Source organism: Limulus polyphemus, unplaced genomic scaffold (assembly GCF_000517525.1).
Source record: "Limulus polyphemus unplaced genomic scaffold, Limulus_polyphemus-2.1.2 Scaffold836, whole genome shotgun sequence".
NCBI lineage: Eukaryota > Metazoa > Arthropoda > Merostomata > Xiphosura > Limulidae > Limulus > Limulus polyphemus.
The window spans coordinates 270,061-283,516 of record NW_013666446.1 but is presented as its reverse complement, the minus strand read 5'-3'; the positions used below and the strand labels follow the sequence as shown (position 1 = coordinate 283,516).

The window sequence follows — 13,456 nt, the reverse complement described above, 5'->3', positions numbered from 1 at the left end:
AAGAGGATACGTGTATTACGGTTTGTTTTTGTTTGAATTTGGCGCAAACTACACAACAGGCGATTTGTGTTCTATCAAACCCGGGGAATCGAGCCCTGGATTTCAGCGTTGTAAATTTGTAAAATTACCGCTGACGCACTGGGGGGGGGATACAATTATTACGGACAAAATAGCTTCTATTAATTATGAATAAAGAAAAATACATATCAAAAAAGATTAAAACACATGAGAAGACCAAGGTATTCGTAACGACAGCCAAAATCGACAGGGAACAGTTTTCATTTTTAGTTGCTTTGAAAACTCTTTAGTCAAAAGTTTTTCACAAACTAAGATATCTTCTATTTTGATAATATATTATTTCTCCAAACTAATACTACCTAATCCTACGAAGCTTTAAGTATGATCTTATCTTACTCGGGGACCAAGATCGCATTTGAGGAATCAGATTCGTAAATATATTGAAAATAACAATTAACAGAATGGTTAATTCCACCGATCATTTGCTTTTGTTTATTTTGGTTTGGGGGTATTTACAGATGTCTTTGTGTATGTGTATTTGGTAGCTATGTTTTAATCTTCACAGAAATCAAGTTTCTATTATTTTCAGATGGCGACCTAGACCTTTGATATTTTAACACAGAAAAATCGGTGGGGTTTTTCCCCATCCCCAAGGGAAGTAACACGTGAAGTTTCGTTAAAATATGCTTTATAAAGTCTAGTTATCGTGCGGAAAGTAGATGTCTACGGACGGACGAACGGTAAACGTCATCATTTCAGTCAAGGGGATAAAAATAAAATTAAAGAAAAGAATGTTTTATAGCAGTTGTTGAAAAACAACTTCTAAAGCTACAAAATAAGAAACTGAGATTAATAGAAAAATATGATCCACAGAGACGAATGCTATATGGGGGGGTATAGAACACGCCCTGCTGAGATTAATAGAAAAATATGATCCACAGAGACGGGGGGGGGGGGTATAGAACAGGTTTTTCGAAATGCGGTAAATCCACGACTCTCATTTTTCACCATGTTAAAGCGCTAAGAGAAGTAAACTTAGTGGCTAGATGGCCCAATTATTCTTTCATGTTATAGCTCAAAAGTTTGACGGGAACAACGTAGGGTCCAGGATTTCGTTTAATCTGTCAACTGCCCCTAATCACTCTACTTCGGGGTCATTATGGGCGAACTTTGAATCGTCCCTAATTTTGAACTGGTAGACTATATTGAGGGAAGTTAGTCAACACCACTCACCGCAAACTCTTGTTTTTTTGTTTTTTTTAAAATCAACAAATAGTCGAATTAACGTTCACATAATAAAACCCATACGACTGAAACTGACTCGCATATGTAAAAATAATCATTCACCAGACACAAAAGGTTTTGAAAAGGTGGTAAACGAGTGTGAACTTGTACATACACACACACACACACACACATACATACATACATACATATAAGATATGATAAAAAGCAAACTATATCGTCTAAGAAAGTAGTGTTTTGGTTCGCCGATAGCTTAGATATTCAAGTTAATATCATGGAAACATAGCGATAGTAGTTAATAATAGTTAATTTCAAAGTAATAGTGAAGATGAATTATAGTTTGTTCTTAACCATCCCATTTTACGGTCTCCAAAAGAATGTCGTAATTTACTGTAACCCTTTACAGATTTCGAGCAAAAACTGTAACACAAATCTCTTGTAAATACAACGAAACTATTTTCTTGGTATGTTAGAACGACCTTATCTTTTTGAATAAGAATTTGATATAGGACATTCCTCCATACGTACTAAGTACACAAGAGTTGTACGAAAATAAAACAGTTATCAGTTGAGAAAAATGTCAACCACAATCCAAAACAATTCACGACTTACACAATGCTGGTAATGGGAAAACCACGAATACACGTTAGTCTTCAAAAGTGACGTGACAGAAAGAAGATAAACTTTTTTTTATAATTTCTAGGATTTTTTCTCTCATAAAAAAAGGAAATGGTGAGATCCATTCCATCAGTGTCCTTGTCTATTATTTACTTTCCTAATATATGACAACTACAGCAATGAAACAAAGCACTACAAACTTGGCTTGGGTCTAAAACTTCACCTCACAACATTACGAGTTTCTACTAGTAACCTCAAAAGAATTCTATCAACTGAACTTTCTAAAAGTTACTTTAATCCCCCCCCCCGTCTATTCAATAGTCATTTCACCCTAGAACCTGGACGATCTTCAGAACGCTATTAGAGAAATCTTTAAACAAAAATGGATTGATATAGAAAATCCTTCAGCAGATCACGTATCCATAAAATACTTGTGATCCTCCGCTGTTACAGCGTCTCAACAAAGGTATATTTCACAAAACAGCGAGGTCATTTTGGTTCTGACAAACCTATTGCCTTACACAGAACGTCACACTTGCAGGAGCGTGTAGGCGCCCGAAGGTTCAAGCTGACGCCGTGGGTCAGGCATGCTTACAAGGTTAAGCATTTAGATTACTTCTTAGCAAGTAAACAAACACAAAAAAATTTTGCTCGTGGCGACAAATATTCGTAACACATTTTAGTTGTGCACATTAATGAGGGAAACATTTGGGATTTCCCCTTTATTATTTCGCTACTTGTTCCACTTATCTAACTGACAACTTTATTTTACGTGTGCATTTTCTTTCCACTCTACTTGACATAAACAAATGCTATCAAAATAAACGGTGTCAGCCAAATCTGAGGATTTTTACGACACAACAGAATTAAATAACAGACGGAGAACTTTGCTTAACGAAACAAAGATATACAAGAACCAAAATTTTAATTACTTAATGAGTCCATAGTTTAATTTAAAAAGTTACTTAACCCAATAGATTTGTCTAAAATTGTTAATTTTTGAAGAACACCTTTAAGGTATGACAAATTATTTTAAATCTTATCTTAGATATGCGTATTCTACTTCACCACACCTCCGGTGATTCTACGAGTTCAAACGCCGAAGGTATGTCATCCTTGATGTCATGACCTGGAGAAAGCTGACCTGTTACATCCTCGTTGTCCTGTGGAGATTCTCTCTTCGGTTGTGAAGGGCCGTTTGCTCGTGTCATAGAAGTAAGCTGTGCCATTTGGATGGATATGGGCCATACACTTATAAAAAGTATGTACTTTCTACTTCAACCTTTAATTAACTGCAGCTAATGCTGCATTTAATTGAAATTTGTTTCATAGAGACGAATCATTTTTTACAGAAACGAAAATCTGCAAACAAAGACTAAACCTATAGGTTCTTTAGAAATTTATCCGACTCCGGTCACTAGTCTTCTAGCCCTCTGGGGTTTGCTGGTGCTTCTAGTGAGACTGCCTGGTCCGATGGGTTACGTCTACCTGTTATAAACGTAAGGGACAGGTTGTGGAACAGTTGAAGTTCTTGTACGTCACAGCAGGCATAGAAAACTAGATTGAGCAGGGGATGGGGGAAGATTTGTGGGGGGTAGAGAAGGGAGTGGAATAGAAACTTAACACTATAAGGGCTGTCTGATTACCGACCACCAGGATCAGAGTGAAGTGCAAATGGCTGTAGGAAAAACTGAGCGTTAGAGATAGTAATAGGAAGACGGTTCAGACATAACCGACGCCGAGGTTTCTCAAGTTTTCCTTTTGTAAAGGTACGGCTGACAGCCTCAAAACTCTCCAACATATTAGTAAGCCTACCAGATTTAATTTTTCTTCGTGAACGAATGATTTACTTTCTACCGTGTATTCTTTTCTAAACTAAATTTATCGACTTCAAACCAAACGAGCATCGACGCTTTCGTATTCTAAGAAACAGCCTCTTGCTATTGACCTTGCTGACATTTTATTTTCTTAGGAACAAGATAATGTCAAACAAGACTTACTAGTTTCAATAAATTCGTTGGTTTATTACTGCTAAAAATGGCCACTGTCACGGCATCTGTTTATCAGCAAGAAATATCAAATCACACACGTGTTTAATGATAAAATAATACAACGTGATTTCTCATAGACGGCGCTGGTGCAAGAACGAAACGCTAATAAAATCAACAAAACCAGGATAGGTCATACTACTGGATAACTAACGTTATATAGCGGTACAAACACACCAGATAATTAATGGTGTAAGGCGGTGCAAACACACCAGATAATTAATGGTGTAAGGCAGTACTAACACACCAGATATTTATTGGTGTAAGACAGTACAAACACACTAGATAATTAACATACCAGATAATTAATGTTGTAAGGCGGTTCAAACATACCAGATAATGAACGTTGTAAGGCGGTATAAACACACCACATAATTAATGATGCAAAGTGGTACAAACACACCAGATAATTAACGTTGTAAGGTGCTATAAACATACCACACAATTAACGTTGTAAGGTGCTACAAACACACCATAAGATAAACGTTGTAAGGTTTTACAAATACACCACATTATTAACGTTGTAAGGTGGTACAAACACACTAGATAATTAACGATATAAGTTGGTACAAACACACCACACAATTAACGTTGTAAGGTGCTACAAACACAACAGATAATTAATGTTGTAATACGGTACAAACACACTAGATAATTAACGTTACAAGTTGGTACAAACACACCAGACAATTAACGTTGTAAGGTGTTACAAACACACCACACAAATAACGTTGTAAGGTGGTACAAACAAACAAGATAATTAACGTTATAAAGTGGTACAAACACACCACACAAATAACGTTGTAAGGTGGTACAAACAAACAAGATAATTAACGTTATAAAGTGGTACAAACACACGGGATAATTAACGTTATAAGGTGGTACAAACACACCTGATAATTAATGTTGTAACATGGTACAAACACATCAGATAATAAACGTAGTAAGGTGTTACAAACACATCACATTATTAACGTTGTAAGGTTTTACAAATACACCACATTATTAACGTTGTAAGGTGGTACAAACACACCAGATAATTCATGTTGTAAGGTGGTACAAACACACCAAATAATAAATGTTGTAAGGTTGTACAAACACACCAAATAATAAATGTTGTAAGGTTGTACAAACACACGAGATAATTCATGTTGTAACGTTGTACAAACACATGAGATAATTAACGTTGTAAGGTGGTAAAAAACACCAGACAATTAACGTTGTAAGGTGGTAAAAAACACCAAACAATTAACGTTGTAAGGTGTTGCAAACACACCAGATATTTAACGTTGTAAGGTTTTACAAACATACCAGATAATTAACGTTGTAAGGTGGTACAATTACACCAGATAATTAACGTTGTAAGGTGTTACAAACACTCCATATAATTAACGTTGTAAGGTGTTGCAAACAGATAAGATTATTAAAGTTGTAAGGTTTTACAAATACACCAGATAATTCATGTTGTAAGGTTGTACAAACACACGAGATAATTCATGTTGTAATGTGGAACAAACACATCAAATAATAAATGTTGAGGTGGAACAAACACACCAGATAATTAATATTGTACGATGGTACAAACACCCCAGATAATTAATATTGTAACTTGGTACAAACACATCAAATAATAAATGTTGTAAGGTGGTACAAACACAGCAGACAACTAACGCTGTAAGGTGTTACAAAAGCAGCAGACAACTAACGGTGTAAGGTGGAACAAACACAACAGACAACTAACGGTGTAAGGTGGAACAAACACACCAGACAATTAACGTTGTAAGGTGGTACCACACAAACACACCAGATATTTAACATTGTAAGGTTTTACAAACACACCAGATAATTAACGTTGTAAGGTGTTGCAAACAGATAAGATTATTAACGTTGTAAGGTTTCACAAATGCACCAGATAATTAATGTTGTAAGGTTGTACAAACACACGAGATAATTCATGTTGTAAGATGAAACAAACACATCAAATAATTTATATTGTAACTTGGTACAAACACATCAAATAATAAATGTTATAAGGTGGTACAAACACACCACATAATTAACGTTGTAAGGTGTTACAAACACAGCAGACAACTAACGTTGTAAGGTGGTACAAACACAGCAGACAACTAACGTTGTAAGGTGGTACAAACACACCAGACAATTAACGTTGTAAGGTGTTACAAACACACCAGACAATTAACGTTGTAATGTGTTACAAATACATCAGCTAATTAATGTTGTAAGGTTGTACAAACACATCAGATAATTCATGTTGTAAGATGGTACAAACACACCAGATAATTAATGATGCAAGGTGGTACAAACACACCAGAGAATTAACGTTCTAAAGTGGTACAAACACACCAGATAATAAACGTTGTAAGGTGTTACAAACACACCAGATAATTCACCTTTTAAGGTGTTACAAATACACCAGATAATTAATGTTGTAAAGTGTTATAAACACACCAGACAATTAACGTTGTAAGGTGTTACAACCCCAACAGACAATTAACGTTATAAGGTTGTACAAACACACCAGATAATTAACGTTGTAAGGTTGTACAAACACATCAGATAATTCACGTTGTAAGGTGTTACAAATATACTATATAATTAACGTTATAAAGTGGTACAAACACACAGATAATTAATGTTGTAAGGTAGTACAAACACACCAGATAATTAACGCTATAAAATGGTACAAGCACACCAGATAATTAATATTTAAAGTGGTATAAACACACCAGATAATAAACGAAGTACGGTGGTACAAACAAACCAGATAATTAAAGTTTAATGTGGTAAATACACAATAGATAATAAACTTTGTAATGTGGTACAAACACACCAGATAATAAACTTTGTAATGTGGTACAAACACACCAGACAATTAACGTTGTAAGGTGGTAAAAACACCAGACAATTAACGTTGTAAGGTGGTATACACACACACACACTACACAATTAACGTTGTAAGAAGGTACCACACAAACACACCAAATAATTCATGTTGTAAGGTGGTACAAACACACCAAATGATAAATGTTGTAAGGTGGTATACACACACACTACACAGTTAACGTTGTAGGATGGTACCACACAAACACACCAGACAATTAACGTTGTAAGGTGGTAAAAACACCAGACAATTAACGTTGTAAGGTGGTAAAAACACCAGACAATTAACGTTGTAATGTAGTAAAAACACCAGACAATTAACGTTGTAAGGTGGTATACACACACTACACAATTAACGTTGTAGGATGGTACCACACAAACACACCAGACAATTAACGTTGTAAGGTGGTAAAAACACCAGACAATTAACGTTGTAATGTAGTAAAAACACCAGACAATTAACGTTGTAAGGTGGTATACACACACTACACAATTAACGTTGTAGGATGGTACCACACAAACACACCAGATAATTCATGTTGTAAGGTGGTACAAACACACCAAATAATAAATGTTGTAAGGTCGTGCAAACACACCAGATAATTAATATTGTAAGATGGTAGATATGCACCAGATAATTAACTTTGTAAGATGGTACAAACACACCAAATAATTAATGTTGTAAGATGGTACAAACACACCATATAATTAACGTTTAAAAGTGGTATAAAAACACCAGATAATTAACGTTGTAAGGTGGTACAAACACACCAGAAAATTAACGTTGTAAGGTGGTAAAAACACCAGACAATTAACGTTGTAAGGTAGTAAAAACACCAGACAATTAAGGTTGTAAGGTGGTATACACAAACACACTACACAATTAACGTTGTAAGATGGTACCATACAAAAACACGAGATAATTCATGTTGTAGGATGGTACAAACACACCAAATAATAAATGTTGTAAGGTCGTGCAAACACACCAGATAATTAATATTGTAAGTTGTTACAAATACACAAATAATTAATGTTGTAAGATGGTACAAACACACCATATAATTAATGTTTTAAAGTGGTATAAACATACGAGATAATTAACGTTGTAAGGTGTTGCAAACACACCAGATTATTAACGTTGTAAGGTTTTACAAATACACCAGATAATTAATGTTGTAAGGTTGTACATACACACGAGATAATTTATGTTGTAAGGTGGTACAAAGACACCAGATAATTAATATTGTACGATGGTACAAATACACCAGATAATTAACGTTGTAAGGTGTTACAAACACACCAAATAATTAACGTTGTACGGTGGTACCACACAAACACACCAAATAATCAACGTTGTACGGTGTTACAAATACACCAGATAATTTATGTTGTAAGGTTGTACAAACACATTAGATAATTCATGTTGTAAGATGTTACAAACACGCCAGATAATAAACGTTATAAAATGGTACAAACACACCAGATAATTAATATTGTAAGATGGTACAAATACATCAGATAATTAATATTGTAAGATGGTACAAATACATCAGATAATTAACGTTGTAAGGTGTTACAAACACACCAGATAATTAACGTTGTAAGGTGTTACAAACACACCAGACAGTTAACGTTGTAAGGTGTTACAAATACACCAGACAATACATGTTGTAAGGCGGTATAAACACACCAAATAATTAATGATGCAAGGTGGTACAAACACACCAGATAATTAATGTCGTAAGGTGGTAGAAACACATCTGATAATTAATGTTGCAAGATGGTACAAATACACCAGATAATACATTTTTTATGGCGGTATAAACACAACAATAATTAATGATGCAAGGTAGTACAAACACACCAGATTATTAACGTTGTAAGGTGGTACAAACACACCAGATTATTAACGTTGTAAGGTGGTACAAACACACCAGACAATTAGCGTTGTAAGGTGGTACCACAGAAACCCACCAAATAATTAATGCTGTAAAGTTGTGTAAACACACACATACTTGCCTTTTTAGAATAACTAGTTTCTAAGATAATGTGATTTAAGGGGTTTTATGCAGCCTTGAAATCATACGACCAGAATTAAATCACACATGTAAACTACGTTAAAGTTCTGAATTAGTTTTCAAACAAAAAGTTTCACAAGGGACTGTTTAATGTCCTTTGCCTACACAGAATATTAAACCTTGCTTTTAACGTAGCGTTATATAAGTCCGCAAGATTACCACTGAGCCAGCAAGGGGGGGAGGGGGGTAATCATTACATTTTGTTCATATTAAACTTGAGGATTCAAAATGGTATCAAAGATTATTCAGAGAACATTTCTGGACGACTAGTTTTATAATGGTTTTGTACAAGAGCAGTGTTCTGATGTATTTCAATGTGATATTTTTAGACTACAATATCCATAGACTGCTAATCTATTTTCAGGACACGTTTCAACCCAGAAAAAAAAATTGTCAGAAGGAGAAAAAGTTGATATCTTAGACATTGATGCATTAGAACACACGCTGAAGAGTTTTAATTGGTGGTTGAAACAAGACTTGTAAGTTTTACGCACATGTTATCTATATATATATATATATATATCGTTTTATTCGAAAGAAGAAAAAAGCCATGACATATAAGTGTCGCTTAATATTTCCATAACTTAGTTACGTATGTAAGACACAATTCAGGGCTGCGTGCATCAAAATAGGATTGAATGTTCTAGCATCGTGTTATGTTCAATAAGATTAGTAACACATTTTCCATTACAGTTTTAACATGATAAAATGTTTGCATGAGTTAACTTACGATATGGTTTATAATTAAAAGTTAATGTTTGTTAGTTTTTAAATTTCGCGGAAAGCTACACGAGGGCTATCTGCACTATCCATCCCCAATTTAGCAGAGTAAGACTAGAGAGAAGGCAGCTAGACATTACTACCCACCGCCAAATCTTGGGCTATTCTTTTACCAACAAATAGTAGATTGACCGTCACATTATAAAACCTCCAAGGGTCAGAATGAGAGTCGAGCGCCATAAGTATCTGGCCATGTCGGGCATAAAAGTTAATGAACAATAGAGTGGTTTAATTAAAATGGCTTTACAACAAGCACTGATATGAACTTTCTGGTATTGCATTTTGCCCAAATTAATTAATGGGGGTAGTTAAGGGGAATAATTCGGGATTTTATTCTTATTCTTCGTTAAAAAAATGGATTGTGTGCTTTGGTTTACATTCTATGAGTTTTATAAATAGTAATGTGTATATAGAAAATTTTTATCTTGGAAGTTTCCGACGATACGAAGTTAATATTATTATTATTGCCATCAAGAAATATTACTTCAACGAAGGTGATTGTGTCCTCTTATGTTCAGGAGTTGTAAACTTTTTAGTTAGTATCTGATTTCATGTGATTATTGAGTTCCATTGGTTATTTTCTCTATCTATCGTTTGTATTAAATAACCGTTATACTCTGTTATTGGTGTTGGACTATATGTATTCTGCTTGTAAGAAGCGCCCTCTTGCAGAAGCTCAAACAATGCAAATAATCTTTTATTATTATTATTATTTTATCTGATCGTTGGAGATAAGCTTAGAATGAGCAAAAAAGAGATTTTGTTGGAGCTTAACATAATTAAGCTGCAATTCTAAAATTTATCCAATCAATTCTATGCAGACTTCACAAACCCCTCCCAACGTCTAAGGTGCAACAAGGTTACAACGATGATCATTCTTCTCTGGCAAGCACCAATACTTATGTTGTACACGTGCATATTTACTGTAATCTTTACAACTGTTACTACTAATAACGATCAGATAAAAAGTTATGATCTTTCGTAAAAATAACCCGTAATTTGAGGATGGGTGTAATAACAAAAAGAAAAAAAGTTTTTCTTTTCCAGTTGGTTAATTTATCAACTTAAGTACTGCATAGATTCGTGATCGACTTAAGAAGTGAAAGAAAAAAGAAACACGATCTCTCTGACTCGATGTCGTTAGTTCTCAATAATAAAAGCTACGAGTGTTACAAAATGAAATGCTCTTCCGAGAAACAACTAGTTCCAGGAAACAGACATGTGTAATTATAATAAATTTCAACGACGTTTTAAAGTATTCTAACAAGCTCAAACTACACGTTTCAAAAGGAAAAGAACTGATGGATATGTTGCAAAGCCCACTATTTCTACCCCTTTCGCGAACTCTATTCTTGTATATGGACACAGTTTATCATATTAAACTTGAAACCTAGTGTTTATACACATAAACACACGTACTTAATCTGAACCAATCATAATCTGTGTTGTAGAATAATATCAACGTCCTATTACTACATAGTTCTGAGCCTTTCTTTTGTTATATAACTTTGAGTTAAATATAGTAAATATTGACAATCTTACTTTCTCATCACAGCCTGCTACTGCAGACTAAAATAAATATTTTCTTACAAAACAACAAATAGCCTATAAATTACACGCTTTAATAACGAGTTTAAAATGAAGAAAAAGTGTTTTGTTTTTCTCACTGGCCAGTTCGTCTTTTTCTGACCAATGAGAAAAACAATGCCCTTATCCAACGTACTCCAGCGAGAGGTTATTATATGACTGTTCTGGAAAATAGGGCATTTAAATGTTTTTTGGATCTAATGACCAAATTTGTAGTTTTACTGTAATGCACAAGGTCAGATTATATATGTGTATATATATTCTAAGATAATGTAATTATGAAACATATAACATAAATGTGTTTTACTGCTACTTGAAGAATTATTGAAATCTGAACATAAGAAACGTTTCTTGATTAACAACATAAATTATTGATGGTGTCCTACCCCTTCCCCCCCCCCAGTAGTTTCAGTTTATTTTGTTCTGATAAATTAAATTAACAAACATAACTCGAAATCGCCACTAGATGTCACATTGGGTTATAGATATTGTTTCTCAATACGTCTCGAAATTTAAATAGACATTTTCCTAGAATTAACAAAAGGAGAATTTCAAAATACAACTAAGTGATTTGTTTTTCCAAAACTAAGTTGTAAAGTTTTATATTTCAGAAATCACACAGTTTTAATCAACTAAACATACATCGTTCACGCAAGTGCTATGAACACAGAAAATATAGTAATAAACAAAATGACAACAGGTGGCGCCACGTATAGCAATCTGTCAAATATTACACTTTTTCGGTCAACCTCATGCTATCTACTCTCTAACTAGATATAAAAGTTTTATTTCATCTAATCCAGTGTAAAAAGAAAAAATAGTGTTATATGAAACGATATTTTGAAAAAAATCTCATGAAAAATATCAAAGATGAAATTTGAACACATAATGAACCCGAGTGGATTTTTTTCTTCTTTTTGACGAAAAATTATAAACTTGGAGAACTAGATTCGAGTATTTTCATCGTTATTTTGCATACATTTTTGGAACGATTACAACACAAGTCTCGCATTCGAAATATATCAGCCTTTGTTTTAAAATGTGTTACAGATCTTAACAATGGGGAAAACTGTAGTCATAGATCCAAATAAAAGATAATTTTTAACAGGACCATTTAGGTATACATCTGTTGACGTGTATGAATTTCAAGAGTTTTAAAATTCATTACTATGTGCACTAAGTTACAACAACCCCCACCCCACACGCATATATGCATATATATATTTTTTTTCTTGGTACTCTTAGTCTTTTAGCAGTAGTTATTCCCCCCCCCCAGTAACTCAGTGGTAAGTCTGAGGGCTTATGCCGCTAAAAACTGGGTTTTGAAATCCGTGGTGGGAAGAGCACAGATAACCCATCGTGTAGCTTTTTCATTAACAAGAAACAAATATAAAAAGTTGTCGGATTAAGTATGTTTCTCTGGAGTTCTGCCATATTTATGCTTATGCTCGGTTAACCTCAAAGTTTCGATTCTTATTACGCAAACCATATAATGTTTCCGATCATTTGTTAAGTTTATTTTTTTATTTTACTTAGATTAAAAGCATATTTTACAATTAACCCTAAAAGAATTTAAAACTACGATAAAGTTTCTTTTCAAACTGTACAAGCATGTGGAAATTTGTTATAATGCCTAAACATCCAAGTCACTCAGATAAAAAGGATAAATCTACTGAGGATTAGGGTTAAAACATTGTACAGTCATCTGACTATGAAAAATATAGTTCAACGATAATATTTGTGAAATCTCTGAGAAAAAATAAAACAGGTCAAAAGAAAACTGTAGTGTTTACACACACATTTCTGCATTATGAAAGAAAATTACCTTAGTTGCGAAATATTCATTTTCATACCTGTTTTTGCCACATTGGGTTATCTACAGTGTCCATCGCGTGGAATCGAACCTGGATTTTTGTGTTGTAAATCCATAAACTTATTGTTCACCCACTGAAAGACTATACTTAGTTTTCTTACGCATGTCGCCTCCCAGTGGCACAGCAGAATGTCAGCGAACGTACAACGCTAGAAACCGGGTTTCGATACTCGTGGGGGGCAAGTCACAGATCGCGCATTATGTAGCTGTGTGTCTACTTACAAACAAATAAATCTTACGCACGTCAACGTTAGGTGGATTATACCTTGTACTATGTTGTGTGTATATATATATATATATATATATAT

At 34.1% G+C, this 13,456-nt stretch overlaps 1 protein-coding gene across 5 annotated transcripts in view; it reads right to left on the bottom strand.

The window, feature by feature from the left end:
• LOC106460785 (transcription factor AP-2-epsilon-like) overlaps window positions 1–13,456 on the bottom strand; it is a 188,709-nt gene that overhangs the window by 70,199 nt on the left and 105,054 nt on the right. For 3 of the 5 annotated variants that reach the window (XM_022387576.1, XM_022387577.1, XM_022387578.1), the window contains exon 1: window positions 2,955–3,346. The exons of the other annotated variants lie outside the window; for them this stretch is intronic. In XM_022387576.1, coding sequence (XP_022243284.1) covers window positions 2,955–3,110 — 156 coding nt within the window. In that variant the 5' untranslated portion in view covers window positions 3,111–3,346. Of the gene's footprint in view, window positions 1–2,954; window positions 3,347–13,456 lie in introns of those variants that run through there. 5 annotated transcript variants of the gene reach the window in all.